The 27,902-nt window shown below is 46.7% G+C and overlaps 1 protein-coding gene across 4 annotated transcripts; it reads right to left on the reverse strand.

Moving 5' to 3' along the window:
• Window positions 1-423: 423 nt before the first annotated feature.
• Window positions 424-27,577, reverse strand: LOC103991446 (uncharacterized). Of its 4 annotated transcripts, none has more exons than XM_009410916.3 (13): window positions 27,192-27,577; window positions 26,101-26,248; window positions 9,374-9,528; window positions 8,571-8,753; window positions 6,851-6,926; window positions 5,873-5,950; window positions 5,359-5,444; window positions 4,477-4,550; window positions 3,194-3,239; window positions 2,742-2,851; window positions 1,992-2,166; window positions 1,270-1,395; window positions 836-974 (listed from the first exon to the last, which is right to left on the reverse strand). In XM_009410916.3, exons 1-12 carry the CDS (start codon window positions 27,447-27,449, stop codon window positions 1,318-1,320), a joined length of 1,467 nt encoding a protein of 488 aa, XP_009409191.2. In that variant the 5' UTR covers window positions 27,450-27,577; the 3' UTR covers window positions 836-974; window positions 1,270-1,317. The 4 variants fall into 4 exon arrangements, 3 of the variants coding, with proteins under 3 accessions (XP_009409189.2, XP_009409190.2, XP_009409191.2); XR_010515046.1 differs by having other exon boundaries at window positions 839-974; window positions 1,237-1,395; XM_009410914.3 differs by lacking the exon at window positions 1,270-1,395 and having other exon boundaries at window positions 424-974.
• Between the last annotated feature and the right edge of the window lie 325 nt (window positions 27,578-27,902).

Genomic DNA, 27,902 nt, shown 5'->3' on the forward strand with positions numbered 1-27,902 from the left:
CCTGCCATCCTCCGCCTCCGGCCTTCTCGACGCTCGGGAGGCCGGCCTTGAGGACGTGGGCCTCCTTCCGGTCAATCCGGGTGTTGGCGAAAGGCGGTGATTCGGAAAGGGTGCGGAGCGGAAGGTGTCGAAGGCGTTGCTGCGTCGGATGAAGGAGATGCTTGTCGAGAACAGGCTGATTAGGAAGGCAAGAGGATTGGTTGTGGCAGTTTGCAGGGTTAGCTCGCTTCTCATGGGATCCAAATGGGAGCAGTGGCTCGAAATATTTATAGCGTGGGAGGTGACAGCCCCTGTAATCTCTGGGCTTTGCAAGGATGGCTATGGAATGGCCATCAGGCTTTCAGGAAAGAGAACGAGAAATAAACAAAGAAAAGATGTATGATTTGGGAGATGTCCAGAGGTATCGTGCCAAACACCGAAATGTATGATTGCATTTGGAACATCTTTCTTTGCAATGAATGTATCATACATGTAAATGGCACGTAAAAGAGTCGACGAAAAGTGGCATAAAACAAATTACAAAGAAGTTACACCACTGTTGTGTTAGTAAAACAAAATTTAGAGAAGAACCACATGAGCTTAAAGTCAATGAGTTGCTTCTAATCAACCTCTAAGAAGGTGTTGAATTCAAGAAGGAACAAACCTAATGGAAAAATGCACATCGAAGCTTGTAATAGTTTCCGCTGCAAACAATTTCCCAATCAGGATCATGTGCATCTTAGATCATTTATCTAACTTGTTTCCTCTGTTCCTCATGAGTTCACGAGGAAATCAAACCAAAGCGAGTGGATCAAAACAAAGGGGTTCAGATTTCATCCACTGAATTTCTCCTTTACAGCAAAGGCAATGGCAAAACTTGCAGCTCCGATAACTCCAATCACTTTAACAATTCCTCGGCTCTTCAAATATGTCCACGACCATCGACAGAGAAAATGCGACCCACAGGATGCTTGGAATTTTTGAATGGAAAAATCCTGCATAACCAATGCAAATGGTGAGGTTAATGTTCTAATAAAGAGGAATTTGTTTGTTTCTGTAAACGCTTCATCATAGAACAGCCTAGTGGTCAATGTTTATCATATATAGGAGCATGGGATTAATGTTCACTGAATACTATAATACGAGTTACAATCATTTGCAACCAAATACAGAATGACTTGTGACATTATTTATGAACAAAGAATCCATCACCAGTCAGTTTCTTTATAGGTTTCATATATCAGTGAGGATTCTTACAATATATTCACTTGGACATCATTAAAGACGAACCATAATCGAAGAGAAAGGAGGAGAAAATCCGACAAGCTTCATATTGATTTATTCTTGTGTGTTGCTAACACCCATTTCTTCAAGGAACATCTCGTAACTGTGAATGAAATCTTCCATGGAGAAATCCTGCATGCTTCAACAGTATATAAAACATGCAATGGAAAAACAGTTGGGGATCTACTGCAGCCTACGGTTCTCGATTAAGTATAATAAATGCAGCCAATTGTAACTCATGGTTCAGACAAAATTAATCAATGACTAAGAGTATATGAACCATTCAATGGAAATAACACTTCAAAATATACTAAACCTACAATTATCAATTAAGCCTTAATAACCACAGCCAATTGTAACTCATGGCTTAGACAAAATTAATCAATGACTAAAGAGTATATGAACCATTCAATGGAAATAACACTTTGAAATATACTAAAACCTACAATTATCAGTTAGGCCTTAATAACCACAGCCAATTGTAACTCATGGCTAAAAATACCAACCAATCACAACAAGAACTAGTCACAAGCTTCACCACTTGGTCATCAGTTTTTAGTAATAGAAAGCATTCTGCTTCATGTCGTGGCTCAAATCATGATCAAGACATGAGGGGTGAAGGTGACACATTAAGGAGGCAAGAGAGGTCCAGAGTCAAGATGGTGCACTTCTAGATGTGCATCATGTTCTCTTGGTAGGGAATTTGATAAATAACGCAGTGAAATTACCTTTGGGAGCTTCTCTTGGTAGGCAAGATGATCCACATGAATTCTTACATTCGAAGAAGCTGGAAGCCAAAATTTGATATCCACATCAGCATATGATTTAGAAATTATATCAAATAAAGTTTTTGATCCATTTTCAATGGCATTCAAAATGGACAATTCCCGGTCTCTTCGGTGCCTGCAAAATGAAGGTATAATCATTAAACCTTTTTTTATTTTTTATGCAAAAATATTGACTTTGTAAGTTCAAAGCATAATTTGATTTAGTTTATGTGCTACTTTGACAATGGAGTCGACCTTAGTCTTCTAGACAAAGATGAGTCATACCTGAGTGCTCAGAATAAGATTAAAAGAATATTTTAGCTTTTCAGCTTAAGATAATCATATCAACTGAAACAAATATGATTCAACATAAACCAAGTCCCGACAATCAAAACAATAGTTGTCCTCTCCCATATTTGTTGATGAGAATATTGAAAATCTCAAAAATCTATCTCTTAAATTGACAATTCCTCTAATTTGCAGTAGCACAAATACAAGCACAAGAAAGGAAGCATGACCTTTCTACATGAAAAATTCCCAGAAAGTGATGGAAGTACCATTAGTTCCAGGTACCTTTGCAGGCACTTTATCTAATGGGTGCCCCTTTTAACTATTGAACAGATTTGGTCCATGACATGAAGCATTAAATTAATCAATAGAATGATGTCAAAATTACTTAACAGGACATGCATACAGTAACCAGTGTCATACTTGAGGTATCCACAAAGCATCCATTTTGGCCAAAGGTTGATCCTACCATGCATTGGAATTAAAACATGTGGTGAGAGATCCAAGAATCTGTAAGTTGTCTGGAAATAATCCTGCACATCCAAACATTTAAACTCCTAACTGACATGCTCTTGTCAGAAAGCAAACAAAATAATTTTGTTGAGCAAAGGCAATTCTAATATTAAGTGATTAAAAAATATGATAAAACAAAACAAGAAAATATCTAAATGTCAGAAATTTATCAGGTCATATAAGATGAGGTAAGATATATGATAGTTTGTTAACAATTGCTGTACCATGGAGATAAAAAAAGTCAAATACAGTTATAAAGGAACTCCAAATATAACATGTAATGGTGAGAGATAATAATAACCATCAAAAGATTTCCCAGCAGAAATTAGTTTTGCCATACACCTTCTACAAAGAATAAATACCTTCAAATTTCCACCAGCTCTTACATCCAGAACAGCACTTCCTTGCCTGAGAAAATATAAAAAAATTGGCAAAAAAGATCACAGAGAAGTTATCATCATAATAAACGTAGAAAATATGTTATCATTCAAGACACCTAGATCCTTGAATTTCATAGTATTATCAGGGCACGAAGAACATTAATTAGTCAGATGATAAGCTTCTCCAGTATAAGACCGTACGAAGCACAACAATGAAGGGGTACTACATGGACTAAAGTTCATTCCGGACACCTAGTTCCTTAAATTTCAAATACTATTATGTGGGTGTGAAGGACATTAATTAGTCAGATAATAAACTATTCCAGTATAAGACAGTCCGAGTACAACTACGCAGGGTATTACATGAACTAAAGTTACAGACAATCTCCATGTGTGTATTGAACAAAATTAGAGTTAATAATTCTGAATCCTGGTATTGTACTTCATGCAGGTGAGTCATGATTAAGTAATGGCAAGTGAATAGTAGATCTTAAAGAGGGTGCATGGAAACCCTATGGCATTGTATGACTGGGAGATTATAATAACTCACATAACTGCAACAAAGGATCTCTTGGTTTGTGTTACAAATGATCTGGCCAAACCTATCAATGAGAGAGGTCAAATTTCAGCATCTAGATATCAATTGCTTGCGTCTCTTGCCACAGGTACCATTTCAAGATGTTTTGTATGATAACCTCACTAAACGGGATTTCTCACTATAGATTTAATGATCCCTAAAGGACAATAAATGAGTTTACATTCTGGAGGTAACAGAATGGTGAAACAGCAAAACTGAATTAGAGTCTCTTAACAGTAATCATTTGTAAGATTATACAGCATAATTCAGATAAATCTCTGGAGATATTTATCACTGATTATATTGCTTACTAAAGCTAATGAAATAAAACTCCAGTGGCAAAATCTTCATAAAAGGACAATATAACAAAACAAAGACTCAAACTACTCCTCAATACTAATTATACACTCATACTTCTGGAAAAAAGTAGCATGAGATTCATGCTCACAAGAATACTGATGAATGTTTATGGAGCTCACTAATAAAGATTTTTATTATGAGAGTGATCAGGAAATCCTTAGCTTAAGTTGTTTAAACATTTAAAAATTGGCTAAGAAAAAAAGAAGAAATATTCATCCTCTCATGTAACCAAACAAGATGTGAGCATGCTTCATTTTCCTAATTTATTTTTTTCTGTGATAGAGCTATGCCACAATACTGATCTCCTTGATAGTATTCAAATTCTTACCCTACACAATGATCTCCAACAATGAGTGAGTTTGTAGAAACATGAAGCAAAGCAAGATGACCATCTGTGTGACCCTGAATTCAGAGAGTGGCTTGGTAAGTACATATAAGCCAAGAAAAGAGTAGGTATTATAAATTAGACTGCAAAAATATTTTAAAGAGCTGATCTGGTGAATTCTCATCAATATCCAACTTAAGGAATTCAGTTCCACAAGAATAATCTACAAAACCATGTCACTAGGTTTCCTTTTTGTCCATTGTAGTCTTGTAAAAGAAGACACCATAATACATTTACGTACGCCGAGTTGAAAGCATATTAGACCAATAATTATATGGTTGATATCAAATCTAGGCATGTAAAAGAAGTCAAGGGCTTGACATATAGCGAAGTATATTGGAAAAATTAGTGATGTTTGAAATATAGACAATTTTAAAAAAGCAGTCCCCCTCAGGACTCCAGAGCTGACTCAAATATCAGCAAAACCATGAAATTTTGATAAATTCGGTCAAAACTCAAATGCCTTCAACTGGAATACGGCAGCCCACACATTAGTGTAGGCTTGTACCTTTACATACGACCAATATAGAAAATTTTGGGTGACAACATCCCTTAGAGGTACATACACAACCATTTCCCAAGAACGAAGCATCATTAGGAGCTCTATTATATATTAACCTTCTCAACTAAATTCTAGTGATATTTCACATTTTCACTAATAAATCTTTCTTCACAATAGTTTCTCTTTATATATGTCTACACATATAAAATGATACATATTTCCTATGATCATGCATGCAAACATGTGGACATACATACGTAACATAAACATACACATGTATTTTCAGCACAGAAATAGCTTTGAATTGTTGAACACATTCATACCGGTGCAAAGATAACTTCAAATCGATGATCACCTATTTGTATTTTCTCTCCACCAGATATCAAGGTGCGACAAAGAGACCATTCACCTGCCACATTATGCAAAGCACGGTGAATATATATATATATATATATATAAGAACACTTATTATTATCCAAAAATTTGGGTTCAAACTTAAAGGTGCAAATATGTCAATATAATGCAATCCTGTGCCAACTCTTGTCCCCACATCGGGTCGGATTGTGACAAGGTTAAAGCTTGACAATCTAAGAAATTTTTATAATTTTTATTTTCAGTATGCTACAGACTTTTCCTAATCAATCCAAAAAAGAACATGCAAATAAAAACGTGGCCCTTTTTCTCGAAACTCAATGTTTTTTTATTTCATTTGCACCAGTAGCATGACCCCATTTCGATCAGGACTAGCTATATATAATGAAGATAAACTGCAAAATAGGGTGTGCTTAATGTCAATTCATATACTTCAACAGAGCCAAAATTGAAACAAAGTTATACCTCTTCCTATGTGACGACTAGTGTTTTCATGTGCTAACAGAACCGCATCAGGATTGCATTTCTGGATAACCGAGAGACCTGAAAGTAAATGATCTAGCAATATAATCTACATCATGAAAGAAAAAAAGAAAAAGAGATATTAGATCTGCATTCAATAACATATTTGCTGCTAATACTTGTTTGCCTAGATCTCAAGTCAATTATGCATCCAAAAATGAGACTGTCATTTTTGGTGTATGAACAACTAATATAATATAACAAACTTGTCTTTACAAGTAAGGGTATGTACAAACCCCAACAAGTACTTTAAGAAAGTCAAAGATCCATGAAATTATATAAAGTTTCATCTTTTGTATAGGTTGATCCTTTAGACATGATTTAACAAGCTAGGCTTTCTCTTGTTTTGGGGTAAAACAAGGATAAACCAGGCTTTAGCTAGTCAATTTAGAGTTGCACATGATCAGTTCTTGTCAAAAATTAAAACAAAGACGATTTAACGAGAATGTCTTCTTGGATAATCAAGAACACTTAATCTATACATAGAGAGGGAGAGAGAATGGTGGTGTCTGACAAATAATGTCCTTATTAAGAAATGATCACTGCTAAAAGAGCCAAATATAATATAAGAATGAAATAAAAATCTAACCCCCTAACAGTATGTTAAGTAGGAGAAAGGATTGGCATAACATGGCATGAAGACAAACTGATACCTATCTGACACAGTATAGTTCCACATCATGCTGGTTAACACACCGCTATCTCCATCAGTACAAGTCAAAAATTAGCTTAACCAAATATTGGCCACTCCAACATGGACTAGCATAGCTGATGCTTTGCTGGAATAGAACATTTTAAATCATATCAACACATCCCGATCAACATGACAATATTTAAGTAGGGTTGCAAACTGGTAATATCTTAGAAGAAACAGTAGCTATATATAGTGAAATTTGAATCATATCTGAATGGAAGGCATACCATCCACATGATCATAGTGATGATGAGTGACAAACACCACTAACTTTCTTGGCAATTTAGCTACAAGATCTGCCAACTAATAAGAAACACAGAGAACAAATAAGAATGAGAAAAAGAACAGCTAGATATAAAAAAATGTCAATGCACTTTGAAAATAGTAAGAGGGAATGCTATGATACAATCAATCCATTTCATTTGTAGATTAACAAATAAAACAAAATATAGAAAAAGAGAATCTATAGGGGCAATCATATGTTAATAGAAATTCTTTTGCACAACAAACTGAGAAAACTCTAGTTTGAGCAATTAATGATGCAATTTCTGTTACTTGCAAGTGAGATTCTTGAAGGATCCCTTGCAATGGTTTCGATGCTAACAGTTACTCCCATTTTGAGGACCATATGCATCCAGGTGCAATGGAGGGTGCGATGTGTCTATAAGACATTTAATTACCTTTCAAATTTTAATATAATTCTAAAAAGAATCAAAAAATGGTATATCAAATACATATATAAAAATTCCTTGATTGAGTCTTCAAAGTGTTAAACATTGCCACCATCACTTGATCATTGTCTCAATATAAGCTTCACAGAGTGCATATGTTATTCTTGACTGATGATTGTTGAAGTTCATTCATCATGCTTAGTCATCACCTGAGTCACACATCCTTAATAAAATCATCAGTACTTGCCATCAATAGCATAATTGCAGTCACCAAAAATAACATTCTCCCACCCATTGATGACAATGCTATTAATGACTTTTCAGAATTATCTTCACCTATTTTAGCAAAACCCCTTGACTAGTGTGTCCTCTTATAATATCACCAAAAATAACATTCTCCCACCCTTTGATGACAATGCTATTAGTGACTTTTCAGAATTATCTTCACCAATTTTAGCAAAACCCCTTCACTAGTATGTCCTCCTATAATATCAACTGAAATTAGAGATACATGACATACCATGAGTATCGACCTGTATAAGCTCATTAGATACAATCCAAAATTACACATATAATGATAAAAAATGGTGTCAATACAAAAATCAACCATCGATCACATTATAATCATATAAGCTAAAAATATAATCCCAATTACATGTCCAATACGTCCTAGTCATTGGTGTAACTTAATCCTACTCAATGCTGAAGCAACATGTGCCCAAAAAACCTTTAGACACTTAAACTTTACCACTATGGATATAAATATGACAGGACAAAAGTGTGGAACTCCTATCACATTGAGATTGAAGATAACATAGTAATGTCCTCCCTCCATGGCCTCGATAGACCACCATCACAGTACAAATAAAAAACGTACCATTCCATAACCATCACATGATTAAATGTACCAAAAGGTATATTAGAGTTCAGATATACTAACCAACACTTAAATCAAAATGGATTCTGGTCAATTTAAACGAAAAAAATTATGGTAAATTTGAATGAATAAGCTCCAATGATGTAGGAGACTAACAAAGAACAAGATTGAGTTACATATTTCCACCCTTGCTGAGCACTTTCCAATTATAAAAATTTGTATGTTGTGATAACAAAATTATGACTTTTAACTAAAAATGATTATCAAAGAATTGTTCGACTACAAATCATGTGTTTTGATTGTTTTGAGTGATAAGTCTTTTAATCATCAAACAATGAAGCATTAATAAAAATAACTATAAACAAATTTCATCAGGAAAAAAAAAAGAGATTTCCTTACATCAGGATGGAAACGTGACGAGCATCCAGGATCAACAAGCAGAGAATTTCCATAAGTAACAAAGCTAGAATCTTTTTGTTCATTAATTGCATCATCTGCCACCACTACAATCAGATTTGTAGTGTGAAATGGCTCTCTAGTTCTACTCTTCATTGGCACAAGTGTGATACCTGGAGGGTACTCCTGATACAAAAGCATGTTCGCAATTAAATATAGCAGCATTTCTTGTGTAAGACACAGTTATTTGACTTAATGAAGAAATTCAACTACCCAGTATAAAGGCTAAAGAGCAGATTAAATAATATACCATGATGTCATAAGAACTTAGATATTTTCACTGAACAATAAAGAAATATCTTATAAGTCTGATAAAAGGTAAAATATGAATTTATTTTGTTTAATCTAAAAATCAATCAAAAGACAAAGATCAGACAAATTCAGATATGCATACACAGGAATATCAACAAGTATCCTCATAAAATAAAGCAAAAATAGGTAGATTAGCATAATAACTTGGAATTTCAACATATCGCTTATTATAGAATTTCAATCTTGTTCGGCATATGCTTTCATCAGACATCAAATAATGGCATGATTGTAATAAGAGGTCCTAATTTTTTGGCAAACAGTAGCATAGCATTTAAGTTCCTGCAACAATTTCTCATAGTAAATGTGAAAAATTGAATCATGCACCTAATAAAGATAACTTTAAGAACAAGGAAAAAAAGTTAATGAAGGAAGAACAAGATGATTTGAAGTATTTAAACCATCTGATGGCAAAAAGTCAGGGGGAACCAGAGAACCTGATAATGCAAGGTGCAAGTTGCTGAAACATTGGTAGCTTTTGCTACGCCAGGAACAATTCCCATGAATACAAAAGGCCCTACACGTGTGGCACTTGCCTTTACTTCCTGAAGCAACATCAAGGCACTCTCTTTTGACAACCACTGGCATGACTCTACGAAAGCATCAATAGACAATGTGGTTAAAGTACTATAACAAGAAACAAGAATTTCGTATGTTTTGCAAATTACCCAAGAAATACATAACAAGCAAGAGGGTCAACTAGGCAGTGTTCCAAGTAACTAAGCTAGATCTGAGAGACAAAACTGTCCATCCTTACAACTCTGCTTCACAAATTATAAGAGAAAGAAAATATCCTCACTTGTCATAAATTTGGGATTTACTTTGCAGACATAAAAGAAGAAGATACCTTCACTTACTGTAACCTATCGTCACTTTCTAACTCTTCTTCATTCATCGTCCATACTGACAAAGCATGGGATCCATGTCTTCTTACAGATATGTCAATCCTCCCATGTCTTCTTACTCATCGTCCAAAGCTTCTCTATGGCTATACGCTCTAATCCAAGCTCTTGAAAATTTTTAAGACATTTACACTCAAAAATCTTAATTGCGGATAACCAAGTGGGATAAACTTCACCAGAATTAGTAGAACTATCCAATACAACACATATTATGCTTTGGTAACTCTTTAATAAATTTATTAAAAACAAGTACACTTAAAGTTCAACAAAATTAAATGGAAGTATAAGACTGCAAGGTAGAAGATTAATGCCACCAGAGCAACTTTATCCAAGAATAGAATACATAAACTGCATGAGATCCCACTATGGCAGGCATAATTTTAACCATCCTACTTTTGTCAAAATAATATTCAATTGATTTGTTATGTTTATTTATGAAAATTATGTGAGAAAATCTAAACAAAAATGCAATATGAAGTATCTGAAAAAAACATGTCACCCTTTGTTCCACAAATGGCTTTGAGCCTTCAACACCAACTTCCCTTAGTTAGAAATTGTTGCTACCTTCATTCCCAGCATACTTCCAAGTGACTTTTCTGGAGGAAAACATCTGATGAAGGACACAAAGGCAAGAGAATTTGACAATTCCCACCACAATTAACAACAATAACAAAGCCGGAAGTTCCAACAATCTCCACCACAACCCCAACCCCAACCGAAAAAAAAAAAAAAGAAAAAGGACACACACATGCATCCAACACAAAAGGAACATCCCTAACAGCAATGCAGGCAGCATACTGTGCCAGCAAGACATCCTTGATATAGCACTTAATATTCTGGATACTGTTGAAACTTTCATTCCTAATCTAGTTGTACGTGCCCAAAGGATTTTTCTGCACTATGATCTATACCAAGGATTAGAACACAAGGATCAAACATAACTCACAATTATCTAAAAGATAAATGGGTAAGAAAAAACTTCAAGCAAGTTGTTGATTTGACTAATTTCATATAGAAAAAACTATTCAGAGACACAACCTGGAAAAGTACCTATTCACATGTCTATATCAGCAACATCAATAATCCAGAAACACTCATTAATTTCTATTATTCAAACAAATTGTTTTGTTGCTTTCCAAATAATAAATTAGTGACTAGTATTAGAAAACAGTATATCTCTACACAGATCAGCAGAAACTATGCTGCTACCTGGGACAAAATATTTGCCAAGGGATAAGGTAATAGTTTATTTGATATTTGGAAAATGATCTCCAGCATGAAATTCATGGTGAAGTTGGCAAAGGATGTACATAAAACCCATAAATTAAGTGCAATGAAATAACCTACAAGAAACAAATGAAAGGCATAATGGTTAAAAAGATAAAGAATGTCCACAATCCTTCCTCAAATGCCGAGAAAAGTTAGATCTATGATAAATGATCAACATCTCAGCTATGCTATTGTCATCAAATAAGCATGTCTGTCAACATGCACATAATACATAATATAAGCAATAAGGTTATGATGAGGGCAATAATGGCGACAGGATGCGAATGACGCCAGCCACCCTGAACCAACGCCTCACGCCCCGGTCAACGAAACCCCGGGACGCCGACCCAGGCGCATTAATGCCTCGACTGGACCCCGTCCGTCACAACAACGCCACCACCCCTCAGCCGACGAGCCCGGCTCTTCGCCCTCTTGTAACGGACAAACTTCTAAACAAGATGTTGGATGTAATGCTTATGTCTGTCCGTTGTCTTTTGGCATGTTCATGCCTTGTACAGCAGGTAGAGGGGCGGCCGAAGGCTAAATAGTCCCATGTTAGTTGGGTTGGTGGCCTCTTTAGGTTTGTAAATAAAGGTTGTGTCATGTGGACACGTGCGAGAGCTTTTCGGTCTGTAATGGACCATTTTACCCTTTGTTGTGCAACTATTCAGAGCTTGTAAAGTCTGTTTGTAATTTGCATTGTCTATGAAGTGTTTTTCGGACATGTTTGCTTGTGAATCCCGATTGAGGCGTTCTCTTTAACCCGTTCTCTCTTTTGTTGGTCCTAAGGGACACTGGGAGGCTTCGGGGAGGCTGACCTTTGCGGACGGACGCGCGAGGGTGCCGCACGCCTTAGGCAAAACCAGCTAAGGTCGTGACAATATGGTATCAGAGCGGGACAAGCACTCATAGAAACACTTGACATGCAAACGTGGGGGACCTAGCGGGGCTGCGTTGAGGGCAGTCAGCACACGCGCGACCGTTTGAGGGAAAACGGGCATGGAGATGTAGGGAAAAGAGTCGCTCAGAGGAGCGAGCATCCGAGATTGGCATTCAGAGGAATGGCCAACCCTTCGCGCAAGAGGCACCACGAGAACAGGCAAGCTTGGTTGAATTTGGAGCGCACAAAGGTTGGGATGGCTGAGTTTGAGCTACGACTCAACGTTGACAACTATACTTGATGGTGCTCTAGGCAAGCGAGGCGCTTGGCAAGAATGAGACCATCCAAGGTGGAATGAGTTGTTCAACGACCAAAAGAGTTATGCAAAGCTCACAGAGGTGAGGGGAATTGCTAACTCGAAGAATTTGGTACTCATGCATGGGCTTGTATGCGGACGATGGAATGTTCGTGGCCATCCCAAGGCGACCGAGACTCGGCGCCATGGAGCATTGAAACTTTCTCTTCGTCATGTGAAGGATACGTCCGGAGGAGGCTGAAGTGTGCAACGAGTTTAGTATGTTGCTAGGCCTTGAGGGGTGCGGCGGTGGCTGTATTGACGTGGAGGCGCAATCTAGCAATTACGTTTGCAAGAGGCAGAACAATGCACAGCTTGTTCAGCAGATCGGAGTAGTCCAAGGGGATGGTGGTCTCCGAAACGAAGAGAGATGTTGCTCCAACGGGACAGTTATCTAGGAGGGATAAGTCTCGGCACTCCAGAGGGAGAATCATGTGAGACGGACTTCACATGTTGAGGAGGAGTACCTCACAAACAACAACTTCACGAAGCTCGATGGACTGAGCAAGCGGCGAGGAGTTGTCGCATGATCTCGCTCGAGAGAATGCATTGGTGGATGCATTGCGAGATCAAGTGGGGGAGCGACCTGAAGCAACTTAAATGAAGGCACACTTAGAGTCGATATGGAGATCGGACTCAAGGGAGGGCTGACCCGTGGAATGGAGGGCGCGAGGGCCACCATCGACTCAATGCAAAAACAAGGAGCGGAGCAACTTGGGTGTAACTTGGCGAAGTACCCAAGCCGCATGAAGAGAGCCAGCAGAGAAGTTGGAACATGGAGTAAAAGCACAGTGCTTTCCTTAGACAGAGGTCAAAGACATGAACTCTTGCAGAGGCAAGGGTAGGATCATGTTGTTCCATGGGTCCTTCATTCTGACGGAGCGGACTCATCTTGCATGGTGCCAAAGACGAAGGGAGCTTCTGGGCACATGCACCTTATCTCGGAGGAGCATTTGATGGAGGAACTAAGGCGACTCAATTTGCGGAGGCGAAGTTGGGTTCAGAAGGCCTTAGCACAGTGTTGCCATTCAAGTTGCCATGAAGGAAGCAGTGCGCAGCGGAGATTGTGCTGGTAGGGGCAGAGGCCCAGGATCCAGACAATGGTGCACAAACTACAGTGAAGTCGGTGGACTTCGGGAGCTACTAGGCGACGGACTGTCCTAGAGTGGTGCTTCATCTAGGCGTGACCCAAGAGTGGGTGGATGAAGGTCGATTGCCAAAGGAGTGAACAAAATCGAAGGTGGAGGAAACCCTGCGATGTATTGGCAGAGGTCACACATGGAGGGTTCACAATTCGAGTTCATTCCACAAAGATCAGAATGCAATGGAGATGTCACCAGGAGGCGACATGGTGCAGCGGATCGTGGTGGAACAGTTCGTGGCAATGCGACACACACGACATTGTCCCGTGAGGGATGAGATCATATGGAGGTATGATCGGGAGCTACTGGGAGCTCTGCTTTGGTGAACAACACGACGACAAGAAGGGCTATGGATTCATGGAGTGAAGGCCATGGTACCGCAGAGGCGGGTCTTCCGGGCGTGCACCGAATTTTGCATCGGATGAAAACCTTGGTCATCAGCATATGGGGGCTGGGTTCCACCAAGGGAAAAGTTCGAATGCAAGTACTAGTGAGTTCCATGGGAGGGACTTGATCATGCAGAGGTATGATCGAAGCAGCTGGAGAGTTGGACTTCTCCAGAGCTTATTTTCGCTTAAGGGAGCCCGACAAGTCAGTGGACAAGGTCGAGTAAGCGAACGTTGCTACCAAGGAAGCTAAGGAGAACAGAATCGGTGCAAACTCTACAACGTGATGGCAGAGTCCATGCATGGGAGTTGCAGTCTGTCTTTCCATCGACCAAACGGACTGCTTGGAGAACACAGAGGTGTTGAAGCAGGGGGTCGAAAGGGGCGAGGAAGCGACGACGAGTCCAGAGGGACTTAGCTACCCAAAATCAAGCATCAGTTAGAATGGAGGTGGACTCAGAGGAGTGCCACGGAGACATCTCTACTGTTTGTGAAGAAAAGGGATACAGAGGCGAGGCGACAGATAGTAGGGCCATGGGCATGGCAGCGCCATGGTACCGTAGAGGCGGGACTTCCGTGCAAGTCATTGATCCCTTGCTCTCACGGAGGGAGAGCACTTGGTCGTGAAAGGGGCCGAGGAGGTGGAGCATGCAGAGGCAATCTCCAAGTACCGAGACAAGGCTGAAGGGCAGAGGCCAAGAAACTTCGTAAGACCGGTGTCAACAAGTTTCTCATCAAGATAGCCGTAAGTGAAGGACTTCGGGTCATGCAAGAGTGCACGACCAAGGAACGAAGCAGGCAGTACGCGGTGTTGTACCTTTGCTACTCAGTTGAGTAGGCGGCAGGGTTGATGGAGAAGACGGTACAATCCCAGAGGCGACCTCATCTATCAGAGAATTACTCCAAGTTGGGGTGAAAACTTCTCGCATTCCAGAAGTTCAATGGCATTGAGAAGGTGAATCACAGTAGCTAACTCAACGCAAGGAGTGCAAACACTTCAAGTGCTTCAGAAGTGTGAGCAAAGAGCAGGCGAAGACTAGTAACCAGCTCGATGCATGAAGTACAACCTCGAGGAGGCGGGCGAAGTCAAGTAACCTTTGCCTTCTCAACTCTTAAGAGAATGGGCGAAACCGAGTACCCCAGTTCTCTTATCTATCCAGCAAAGGAGCTCTACACAAGTTCAAAGACCCTTCGAAGATAATGGAAGACAATAGTTGTCAAATCCTCACCGACGGTGATCAGTGCTACTGAGAGTAGATTGTTCGCTTCATTTCCCAACGAAATGCCAATCGAAAGCGGAAGTGATGCGAACCTACTTGGATGTGACAACTAATCGAAAGAAGAGTCAATGAGCAGATTTTGTGGAGGAAGGACCCAAAACTTCAGAAGTTTGCGAGGCGATGCTCGTTAAAGCTCCAACAAGCATCCACCCAGTTCAAGCAGCATGTGGAAATTTTGAGAGACTGGCGCAGTAAGGATGGTCTTTTCCTTCATTTGGTGGATCCGCAGGAATCAACAAGGATCAACACAACTCAGCCAACCCCACACCAGAGTCAGAGTCATTGGTGAGTTGAAGCAGCATGGCGGATCAAAGGTTCGACTACTCAGAAACAGCAGCGGAGAGCAGCTGGGAGCCAGGAGGCGCATTGAAGCTGGAGCAAAAGATTGAAGACTCAGCAAAGGCGAAGAGTTGCAGTGTTCACAAAGGCTTCGACGAGGACGTCGAAGGGATAAGTGGGGGAGAATGTAACGGACAAACTTCTAACCAAGATGTTGGATGTAATGCTTATGTCTGTCCGTTGTCTTTTGGCATGTTCATGCCTTGTACAGCAGGTAGAGGGGCGGCCGAAGGCTAAATAGTCTCATGTTAGTTGGGTTGGTGGCCTCTTTAGGCTTGTAAATAAAGGTTGTGTCATGTGGACACGTGCGAGAGCTTTTCGGTCTGTAATGGACCATTTTACCCTTTGTTGTGCAACTATTCAGAGCTTGTAAAGTCTGTTTGTAATTTGCATTGTCTATGAAGTGTTTTTCGGACATGTTTGCTTGTGGATCCCGATTGAGTCGTTCTCTTTAACCCGTTCTCTCTTTTGTTGGTCCTAAGGGACACTGGGAGGCTTCGGGGAGGCTGACCTTTGCGGACGGACGCGCGAGGGTGCCGCACGCCTTAGGCAAAACCAGCTAAGGTCGTGACACTCTGGGCTCGGCCAAGGCTAGGGAACACGTCGACCGAGACGCGCTATACCCTGCAGTAGCTCGGCCTCCCACGCAGCCCCAATGGCCGTGTCAGACGCCACGTGAAGTATTCACCTGCCCCTACAAACAGTGACGTCAGGTAACACCCAGGCCCACCTATAAATACACCCGAGTTCCAAACAAACAGGGAGGAAAAACGACGAAGAGAACACTGCTGCCTCTCTTCTTCCAAAATCCTCTCCACATCGTTGCTAACTTGATCGTCGGAGAGGTCGGGCCGAATTACCGACCCGACCTTCGTGCAGGTGCCAAGACGACGCCCCCGCCCGCCGACGGCGCCTTCCCCGAGGGCTCCCGACCGCGACAGGACACGCCACCGAGAGATCCCCCGACCACGTGATTCGGACCAAGCCGCGTCGGCCCCGAGGCCACGGCTCAAGGGTGTTTGCACTAACATATTAGCGCTAGAAGGAGGGCCCCCAGCATGTCGCGGGATCATCGGGATGGTCGTGTCGGACTCACGATTGGAGGGCCATACGCGACCGAGGGAACGAGGGAACTCCCCCCGCTTCAAGAACCTCGGGACGAACGTCCCGCTACGGCTTCGGAGCGCTACTGGCGGATCTTCAACGACCCGGGCCTGTTGCCCCCCGAAGGGGGCCCCGACAACCCGTCGCTCGTTTCGTCCGAAGCCTTCCACGACCTCACTCACCAGGTCCAGCTACTCACCGACATGGTGCAAACCATTGTCCCCCTTGTTTCTCGCCAATCGCGGCCCCCGGTTCCCCAACCGTCGTATCAACAAGGGGCGCCCACCCGAGCTCCCACCCCGCCCCGAGAGCCCCCCACGTCACCTCGGATGCCCCTATCTCAGCCCGGGGAACAGGCGATGCTCTTCCCAGGTCGTACAGAGCCGGAGGCGCTATCCTCAAGCTCCGCGGATTCCCTGCGCGCTCAGTTGCGCCTCGTCAACCAACGGCTTGACGATGTGCAAAAGGAGATCCGTGCCGGGTCGCCAGGGGGGCCCGCGGAAGCCAAGCATCAGGGATCGTCGTTTGTTCCAAAGATACTAGAGCATGCCATTCCCCCAGGCTTCCGACTCCCCCCCCTGGACACTTATGATGGCTTCGCCGACCCGTCCGACCACACAGCGGCCTTCCGGGCCCAGATGGCGTTATACGGAACTTCGGACGCCCTAATGAGCAGGGCATTCCCCACCACGTTGAGAGGACCGGCCCTCGCATGGTACGGAGGTTTGAAGACTGCGACGATCGCCTCATTCGACCAGCTCGCCAAGGACTTCGAGCTCCACTTCATAGCTTGTGCACGCCCGAAGCCTTCCATGGCGTTCCTCCTCGGACTCAGCCAGAAAGAGGATGAGCCCCTCTCCCTTTACGTAAATCGCTTCGCGGCAAGGGTCCGGGAACTCCCGGACGCTCACCCTTCGCTGTCAATGCAGGCGTTCGTGACAGGCTTGCGTCCCTCCCGACTCTTCTGGTCTCTCGTCGAGCGACCCCCTACCTCGGTCCCCGAGATGCTCCAGCGCGCGAACCAGTTCGTTGAAGTCGAAGCCTGGACGGGGGGAAAGCGACAGGAATTCAAGAGGGAAAGACCAGAGCCGGCTGAGGGACAGCTCCCTCCCAGACGCAAGCTCCACCAGCCTGATCCTCCCCCGCTACGATCCCGCCCGCTCCCGACGGGCGCATCGCGAACAGAGATCTTTCTCCAGATCAGGGAAAGGGGACTGCTCAAAACCCCCTACCCGATGAACAATCCGCGAGAGCTGGCCGACCGGTCAAAATACTGCCGCTTCCACCGCCAAAACGGACATGACACTGAGGAATGCCGCGAGCTTTCGCGGCAAATCTATGAGCTCCGCCGCGAGGGGCGTCTCGACCCGCGCGTACAGACAGGCAGTGACCCCCCGCCCTGCCTGACCGACCCCCCCGAGCGCCTGATCAGCGTCATCACAGGGGGCCCAGCATCCGGGGGGGACAGCATGTCCGGAAGGAAAGCCTACGCCCGCCGGGCCAGGAACGAGGGCCCCCGTGGAACCCCCAACCCCCGGGTCGCATTTCCCCCGGAAGGCGCCGAGCGACAAGAGCACGATGACGCACTCGTGATAACGGCCAGAATCGCCAATGCCCAGGTGAGAAGGATCATGATTGACACTGGAAGCTCGGCAGATATATTGTTCCTCGACGCCTTCCAAAAGCTGGGGCTTACGGAAGAAGCTTTGGAACCTGTCCGCTCGGACCTCACGGGGTTCACTGGCAACTCGGTCACACCATTGGGATCAGTCACACTACCTCTGACTCTGGGAACCCCTCCCAAGGCCAAAACAGTGATGTCCACCTTCCTGTTAGTGGACCTGCCCACAGCGTACAACGCCATCCTCGGCCGCCCCTCCCTCAACAAAAGCAGAGCCCTGGTTTCCACCTACCATCAGACTGTGAAATTCCCGACCCACGTAGGAACGGGAGAAGTTTGGGGAAGCCCCCGGGAATCCAGGCAATGCTACCTAACGGCGGTTTCTCTACACAAGAGGGCGAAGGCCGAAGCACCCCTGGACGATCCCAGAGAAATGAAGCGGCCAAGTCTGCACCCCGAGCCGTCAGCCCCAACCTACGACGTACCATTAAGAAAGGACCGCCCGGACCAAACCATCAAGGTCGGTTCGGATCTGCCCCAGGGCGAGCGGGAGCAACTAGTCGGACTCTTACAAGAGAATGCCGATATTTTCGCCTGGTCGCCATCCGACGCAGCCGGCGTGGACCCAAAGGCGGCCCAACATCGCCTCAATATATCGCCGGAAGCCCGCCCGGTGAAACAAAAGCCCTGACCCCAGGCCCCGGAAAGGCAGCAAGCCATCCGCGAAGAGGTGAAACGGCTCCTCGCCGTTGGCTTTATAGAGGAGGTCAAGTACCCGCAATGGCTGTCCAATGTAGTTCTGGTAAAAAAGCATAATGGGAGCTGGCGAATGTGTGTTGACTACACCAGCCTCAATCGGGCATGCCCTAAAGATTGCTACCCCCTCCCGAGAATCGATCAGCTCGTGAACGCAACCACGGGGCACGCCCGCCTCTCATTCTTGGACGCCTTCTCCGGATATAATCAGATCCGAATGGCACCCGAGGACCAGAAACACACGGCCTTCATCACCAGCCTAGGAGCATATTTTTACAAAGTAATGCCGTTCGGGCTGAAGAACGCAGGCGCAACTTACCAGAGGACCATCAACAAGATATTCGCCCCACAGATAGGGCGAAACATAGAGGTATACGTGGACGACATGATTGTGAAAAGCCGCGTCTCAGGAGATCACTTAACAGACTTGGCAGAAACATTCACCACCCTCCGAAACTATGGTCTACGACTCAACCCCGCAAAGTGCGCCTTCGGCGTCAGGTCAGGAAAGTTCCTTGGATTCATCATACACGAAAGGGGAATCGACGTCAACCCAGAAAAGGTCCAGGCAATCCTCGACATGCAGGCTCCCCGAACGCTTAAAGACCTACAGCGACTGAATGGACGGCTAGCAGCCCTATCCCGATTCCTGTCCCGGTCGGGCGATCGCTGCCTCGCCTTCTTTCGTGCAGTAAGAAGCCCAAAGAATTTCCAATGGACGCCCCAGTGTGAGGAAGCCTTCCGGCAAGTCCAGCTACACCTAGCCAACCTTCCCCGCCTCACGACAGTCACCGTCGGGGAGGAACTCGGCATCTACTTGGCAACCTCTCAACATGCGGTTAGCTCCGTCCTTATCAGGGAAGCTGGCGAACAGCTCCCCGTCTACTACACCAGCCACGTCCTGAACGGGCCCGAGGAGCGATACCCCCCAATCGAGAAGCTCGCCCTCGCGCTCGTGTTGGCGGCCAGAAAGTTACGCCCCTACTTCCAAGCTCATCCGATCAAGGTAATCACCGACCAACCCCTCAGTCAAGTATTGTCAAAGTTCGATATAGCAGGTCGACTCCTCAAATGGTCGGTCGAGCTCGGGGAGTTCGACATCCGCTACGCACCCAGGACCGCCATTAAAGCGCAGGTGCTAGCCGACTTCATCGCTGAGCTCGTCCACGCTGAAGGGCAGCCTCCCAATGAACTAGGCGGAACATGGGTCCTACAGGTAGACGGCTCGTCCAGATCAACGGGGGCCGGCGCAGGACTCGTGCTATCCGCCCCCGATGGGCTGACGTTCGAGCGTTCCCTCCGCTTCGGGTTCCGTGCTACCAACAACGAAGCAGAGTACGAAGCACTCCTGGCGGGGCTCAGACTATCCCGCGAGATGCAGGTCAACGCCATCGAAGTCCTTACCGATTCGCAGCTGGTGACCGAGCAACTTAACGGCGGATACGAGGCCAGAGAACCCACCATGGCAAAATACGTAGCAGAGGTAAAAAACCTAGCCTCCTATTTCGCACACTTCACGGTATCCAGGGTGCCAAGACATCAGAACGACTGAGCCGATGAGCTGGCCAAGCTAGCCTCGAAGCGACCCCCGGGCACCGCCCTCGGAATCGAGGAGCTCCCCTCCCGCTCTATCCCGGTCTCGTGCGTGTCCGCGGCCGACACCCGAGCCACCTGGGTTGGGGACATGCTGCGCTACAAACGAGATGGGACCCTCCCCACCGACGAAGCCGCGGCTCGACGTATCCGCCGAAACCAGGCATGGTACTCAGAAATGAACGGACGGCTGTACAAGCGGTCTTTCTCCCACCCTCTTCTGCGGTGCCTCGAACCAGAAGAGGCAGCAACAGTCTTGGCCGAGGTCCACGAAGGGATTTGCGGGGAGCACATCGCCGGCCGAACCCTGGCCTGCAAAATTCTCCGCCAAGGCTATTACTGGCCCACCATGGTCCAGGACGCGAAAGCCTACGTACAGAAGTGCGGCCCGTGCCAAAGGCACGCCCGGACCCCCCAACTGCCGGCGGTGCCGCTCTCCCCCATCAGTTGCGCGTGGTCGTTCGCGCAATGGGGGCTGGATCTCCTCAACCCCTTCCCCCCAGCCTCGGGGCAGAGAAGATATATTGTGGTCGCGATAGACTACTTCACCAGATGGCCGGAAGCTGAACCGCTGGCGACGATCACCGAGCAGCAGATCAAGAAGTTCATATGGAGAAACATCGTGACCCGGTTCGGCCTACCCAGGACCATCGTCACGGACAACGGGACCCAATTTGCCGGCAAAAGGATTCAAGAATTCTGCGCTAACTATGGAATCTGGTTAAAACACAGCTCGGTAGCCTACCCCCAGACGAATGGACTGACCGAGGTAACAAACCGATCTATCCTGGACGGGCTCAAAAAAAGGGTATCAGCTTCCCGAACGGCCTGGGTCGAGGAGTTACCCAGCATCTTGTGGTCCTTACGAACCACCCCCAAAACAGCCACCGGGGAATCACCCTACAGTCTCTCGTACGGGACCGAGGCCGTCCTACCCCCCGAGGTGGTATTTCCTACTCCTCGAGTAGAAGAGTACCACGAGACCACATCGGACCAGGGACTACGCGCCGGCTTGGACCTGATCGAGGAGCGACGCTCCGACGCACACCTGAGGGATCTTTCTTACAAAAGAGCCGTTGCCCGGGTGTACAACCGCAGGGTACGACCCCGGCCTATCAAAATGAACGACTTAGTTCTACGAAGGGCCGAAGTCAGCGACCCGACCAAGGCTAGGGGGAAGCTGGCCCCCAACTGGGAAGGACCTTATCGGGTCACCGAGGTGGTCCGACCAGGCACATACAGGCTCACGACAATGGACGGGTCCCGCTTGCCGAGAACTTGGAACGTCCGGAACCTCAGGAAATTTTTTGTTTAGAACAAGGGAAGTTCGCTCCACCAAACAAAAAGCCTCTTTGGCCGGACAGTACAAGAATGGTAGAAAGCTTCCTTTATTTCAAAAAAGGAGCCGAGATACAAGACTCGGCACCCAGAGGAAATACAAAAACTTAGCGCACGGGAAGCCGCATGCGACAAATACAAGAAACCCGTCCTTACTGGCGGGGGACCTCCAGGCGGTCGTCGAAGGGAACCTCCTCGGGCATATCCACACCTCGGTCCGCGGAGTGTGGGGTGAAGGGGTCCTCGTCTACCTCGAGACCAGGATGCCGAGCACGGAAGCGCGACGTGGCGACCCGATACCCGTATTCGAAGGATACCCGCCCCGTCCGCGTCAGCCCGAGCTCGAACCCCTCCGACCTCTTGTACGCCTCGATGAGCGCCTTGTCCTTCAGGGGTCGAAGCAGGGTCTCCTCCGCCAACGCGTCCGAGGCCCTTTTTACCTCGGCGTTCGCGCCCTCCAGCTTTTTGCTAAGGGCACTCGCCTCTGCCTTCACCAGACGGAGCTCGGTCCGTTCTATCCGCATCACTTTTTGGAGCTCCTCGTTGGCTTCCTTCAAGGCGTCGTTGGCCTTTTTGGAGGCCTCAAGCTCCGACTGGAGACGGACCACTTCCGCCTCAAAACCCGAGGCACGCTCCTCGGCAGCCGCCACGGCCTCCGGACCGTTTTTGGCCCGAATCTCCGCCATCTGGTGGCAGAGCTCGGTGTTACGACTGACGAGGCCCCCAACAGTACGGCCGGCATCTCGCACCCTGTCCATCAGGGCCGTCGCATAATGGAGACCCTGCAAGAAGAGAATGGGTCAAGGAAATCGGTACCAAGCAGCCGAACCCTAAGAGAAAGGTATACTTACCCAGACCAGCGACTGAGCAGACTTGCTGAGGAGCGTCTCCGAGGACAGGGTGTACAAATCCCGAGCCAGGTCGGGATGGAGCGCCCCTCGCAGGAACGCCGCAGAGGGATCCCCTCCGGCCCACACCCTATCCCCCCGGCAAAGACCTTCCCAACGGGCGACCAGCGGCTCGCGAGGCTCACCACGCGGGATCTCGCTGACCAGCCGCGTCAGAAACGGCTCCCCGTCCCCGGCCGGGAGTCGGCACAAGTCACGCACGGAAACGGGCTGGGGCCCCTTCCCCGCCGCACGCCGACCAGGCCCGACCCCACCCTGGTGAGAGCTCGCTCCCGGCCCCCTCGACGCACATGTCTTCGCCTTCTTCAAAGGGCGCCCGTCCCCCACCTCCAAAGGGGCACCCTCCATGCCCGGCCGTGGTTCGATAACCGGCGCCGGGGGAGGGGGTGTCGATTCGGCTGCCGAAGCCGGCTGTGGAAGTTGGGATTCGGTCTCCGGAGTCGGGGAAGGAAGCTGCGACGCCGGATCCCCCAGGAGCGACCAGAGGTTCACCATCTCTACAGGAAATGGAAAATGTTAGCATCCAAAATCAGCCGCACGAACACCCGACACAAATGTCACTGACATACCCTGAGGCACCGGGCTAAGGCCCGCCGCGACCAACCACTGCTCGGTCATGGTCTGGATGGCCTGCGACTTAGGGAGAATCTCTCTGAGCCTCTCCCGAGCTTGGCGATCCACCTCGCCCAAACAAGGAGGGGTATTGTCAATCACCCTCGCAGACCACCGAACCCCGAAGCCCCAATCCTGTGCACGGCTGACATAAAAAAATCTCCCCTTCCATCCCTTGTTATTAGAAGGGGCACCCCCAACGCGAAATCTAGTTCGAGCCATTAAGAAGTAACCCCCCGAGCCCTTGCAAAAGCGGTAACAGGAAAGAAAGAGGCTGAGGGTGGGGGTGATATGAGCATAATGGCACTCCCCTAGGAATACCACTAGGTAACGCCAGGAGTTCGGCGTCACCTGAGACGGAGAAACCCGCCAGAAAGACAAACAAGACACGATGAAGGGATGAAGGGGGAAACGCAAACCCGCCTCCAGAGCATCAAGGGACAGAGCGAAACCCTTCGGGAACGGGTCATACGCCCGCTGCCCTGGCTCAGGTGCACTGAGGGCATGATCGCCCGGGACGCAATAACGTTCGCGGAGTCCCTCCAGCGAAGATTCACTCACGGTCGAGTCGATGTCATGCGGCCACATCAAAGCCTCAAGCGACCGCGTCGTCTCCTCGTCAAAGGACTCGGCCAAGGTCGAAGGACCGCCCCCTCCAGCCCTAAGCACGGGAGAGGAAGAGGGAGAGGAAGACGGGGAGGAAAGTGAAGAAGGAGAGGACGACATCTCGACTGACCTCGAGAAGAAGACAGAAACCGCGCGGAAGGCCGGGAAGAAGCTTGGGGACACAATGGCGGGGCTCGAAGGTGGAAGCGCAGCAGCAAGGCTTGGAGGAGAGGACAGGCGCCTAAACGTTTAAAGGAGATATCCCGCCAGGGTCAACACCTCATCGCTTCCCGAGAATGGGCGGCAACACACTCGCGCAAGCACGCGCCCGTTACGTCGCATCGAAGAATGCCCAAAGGGGCCCCGAATTAAAGGAAAGGCCTGACGTGGCGAACCCGGAGGACGCGGTGCCGCCCAAGGACCCCCTCGACCTCAACGCCTGGAAACGTGCAGTAAAAGTAAACCCCATCCACGAGGCAGCAATTAACACGGCAACTTTTAAGAGCCCCGATGCACGTGCTCGGTCGCTCCTCGCCCCTTCGGCTTTACGCCACCCAAGACATGCTCGGTCGCTCCTCGGCCCTTCGGCTTTACGCCACCCAAGACATGCTCGGTCGCTCCTCGGCCCTTCGGCTTTACGCCACCCAAGACTTGCTGGGCCGCTCCTCGGCCCTTCGGCTTTACGCCGCCCAAGACATGCTCGGCCGCTCCTCGGCCCTTCGGCTTTACGCCGCCCAAGACATGCTCGGTCGCTCCTCGGCCCTTCGGCTTTACGCCGCCCAAGACATGCTCGGTCGCTCCTCGGCCCTTCGGCTTTACGCCACCCAAGACATGCTCGGCCGCTCCTCGGCCCTTCGGCTTTACGCCACCCAAGACATGCTCGGCCGCTCCTCGGCCTTTCGACTTTTTGCCCCCCCGAGTCACACTCGGCCCCTTCTCGGTTCCTTAGCCTTGCGCCACTCGGGACGACACCCCCTTCCGCACCCCCAGGGTCCGTGTCTCCGCAACCGACCAACTCTAAAACACAAGCCATGCCTCGGACTCTCGCTACGACTGCCGACGCATAGCTTCTTTCCGGGGGGGAATATGATTAGGGCAATAATGGCGACAGGATGCGAATGACGCCAGCCACCCTGAACCAACGCCTCACGCCCCGGTCAACGAAACCCCGGGACGCCGACCCAGGCGCATTAACGCCTCGACTGGACCCCGTCCGTCACAACAACGCCACCACCCCTCAGCCGACGAGCCCGGCTCTTCGCCCTCTGGGCTCGGCCAAGGCTAGGGAACACGTCGACCGAGATGCGCCATACCCTGCAGCAGCTCGGCCTCCCACGCAGCCCCAATGGCCGTGTCAGACGCCACGTGAAGTATTCACCTGCCCCTACAAACAGTGACGTCAGGTAACACCCAGGCCCACCTATAAATACACCCGAGTTCCAAACAAACAGGGAGGAAAAACGACGAAGAGAACACTGCTGCCTCTCTTCTTCCAAAATCCTCTCCACATCGTTGCTAACTTGATCGTCGGAGAGGTCGGGCCGAATTACCGACCCGACCTTCGTGCAGGTGCCAAGACGACGCCCCCGCCCGCCGACGGCGCCTTCCCCGAGGGCTCCCGACCGCGGCAGGACACGCCACCGAGAGATCCCCCGACCACGTGATTCGGACCAAGCCGCGTCGGCCCCGAGGCCACGGCTCAAGGGTGTTTGCACTAACAGGTTATAAGTTCCTAAACTCCCAAAATGGGTTTAGATTTTTATTCTGCAGAACAACGTCAACTCAGTAGGAACAGCCTAAACCACCAGGAACCTCATTATTCCTCTTTGGGTCTTCATTTTTAAAGTCAAACCTAACCTATATCAAGCATTTTCTTAAAGAACATACCATCTTCAGCTATTTTCTTAATGAAGAATTGATGTTAAATCAGATGAATAACCAACATAATGCAATGATAACTACATCATTCAATTCAAACCTATGCAGGGTTCTGAACCGAACATTTCTAAATTTATATAAACTTTCAAGATCATGCTAAATTCTAGGAAATCATGTCTAGTTATATACAAGTACCTTTTAAGATCCCTTCCTTTGATTTTACAATTCCAAGTATAAACAGTACATTGACAGGTGGTCCTGGACCAAATTCAGGTTCTTTGACAAACTTCCATACCGACCATCGTCCTTCGAGTGGGCTTTCCAGATAGGATGGTGATAAAACCTACACACAAGCATTTGTGTGAAAAAGGATGTACGGTACAGGTAAGAGACAAACAAATGTATGTTTTCCATGGATACAACTACTTTTCCATGGAAAATAAATTCATAAAAGCAGATAAAGATAGCATCAAAATGACACAGCAGAGTTGCTACGGGTCAAATCATCCAAGTATATTAAATACCAAAATGCCATTACAGCAAAGAAATTAAAGAGCAGTACATCCATACAAGGAACTGAAAAACTGAAAGAACATAGAGATCGATCATCATCAGAATCTTATTAAACAGCATGAGATAGTATCATAGCATAGGTGATGATGGATGACATAAGTACCCATGTTGGTAAAATCAGTTTAAAAACACGTTACCATCAAATAGCAGAACCATGTTGATGGGTTTCACCTGATTCACTGGCATTAGACAAATGAGTTCCATACATGTGCGAGCATGTGTAGCACTTCTTGGTTATCAAACATTTGTACAAGTGATACCTGTTGATTGATATATTATCCTGATAAGTCCCCACGATCCCTTTGGGGTTTCTTTCTGGCTAAACAACATAAATGTAAAATCTCCGGAGACATATTAGAGTGTGTATCAGGTGAAATAATCGTTTTCTTTGGCTGATAGTTCACATGTTCGGCATGAGTACTTCAACCTGACCAATGCCATCATCACCTAGAGTTGAAGCACTAGAAAGCCACCATCGATGCCGCCAAAGGCCCTTCTCCCATCCTTCACCAAGTCTTCCTATCAGTTCGGCTTTCGGTACGGCAGACTCATACTAGCAAATTTAGATCACGGCAACTAGGTTTTGCAACACATATAGCATCAATTGACCGTCTTCTTGAATTGAAGTTACACAAAAACTATTCCACCAAAGATTAATTAAAAGCAAGAGAACAGTAACCCTAGCTCAACCGGACAAGAGAAGCAAAAATTACCTCATCGAGGGCGGAATCGACATCGAACTTTTCCAAATCAAGGTCATCCAACAGGGAGCAAGCGCCCTCGACAACCGTCTCCGACCGGCGATCTCCCCCCAGAGGGTTCAGCGGCGCTGATGGCAAGTCCCAGAGATCGGAATCCACGAAACTTCGGTACTCCTCCTCCGGCAGCGGGGGAGGCGGAGCCTGACGTACCACAAGAAAGTCCTCGTCAGAAGGGTTCTTGATCACGGCCACGAGCCTGTATCGGGCCATGGTGGCGAGGACTCCGCGGCCGGCCGAGAGGTCGCTTCGTAACGGGCGGAAGCCACGACGACACGAGACTCGAGAAACAGACGCAGTTAACGGACGAGCAACACGGGACGCAGTTGTGGCGCCACGCCGGTGTGACGGTGCATTTCTGTCGTAATTAAATTCCTTTTTTTTTTTCTTTTTTGACCTTCGTCCAAATTCTTATCGTTTTTTTCTATTTTTCATAATTAAAATGAAAAGTTGTTTTCTGATTATTTATTTATGGGACGAATTATATTTCAAAAAAAAATATTAGTAAATTTTTAGGGTTTTATAGAATCGTAATTTTTTAAAAAATAAATAAATAAATAAAACCTATGAAGAGACTCATAAGAGAGACATTAACGGATCAATTAGGATTCGATCATACCAAATCGAACAAATAAATAAAATTTTATTGAATCAGATCGATTCATA

The sequence above is a fragment of the Musa acuminata genome, chromosome BXJ1-7, assembly GCF_036884655.1.
Source record: "Musa acuminata AAA Group cultivar baxijiao chromosome BXJ1-7, Cavendish_Baxijiao_AAA, whole genome shotgun sequence".
Taxonomy (NCBI): Eukaryota; Viridiplantae; Streptophyta; class Magnoliopsida; order Zingiberales; family Musaceae; genus Musa; species Musa acuminata.

Bases quoted from the DNA above. Each gene is read 5' to 3' on its own strand.
- LOC103991446 (XM_009410914.3), bottom strand. From the start codon at position 27,449: ATGGCCCGATACAGGCTCGTGGCCGTGATCAAGAACCCTTCTGACGAG. The intron at 2,852-3,193 runs GTATTTATTCTT...TTGGATGTGCAG, and splicing joins GAGCTGGTGGAAATTTGAAG to GATTATTTCCAGACAACTTA. The intron at 2,167-2,741 runs GTATGACACTGG...TTCATTTTGCAG, and splicing joins ATGCTTTGTGGATACCTCAA to GCACCGAAGAGACCGGGAAT.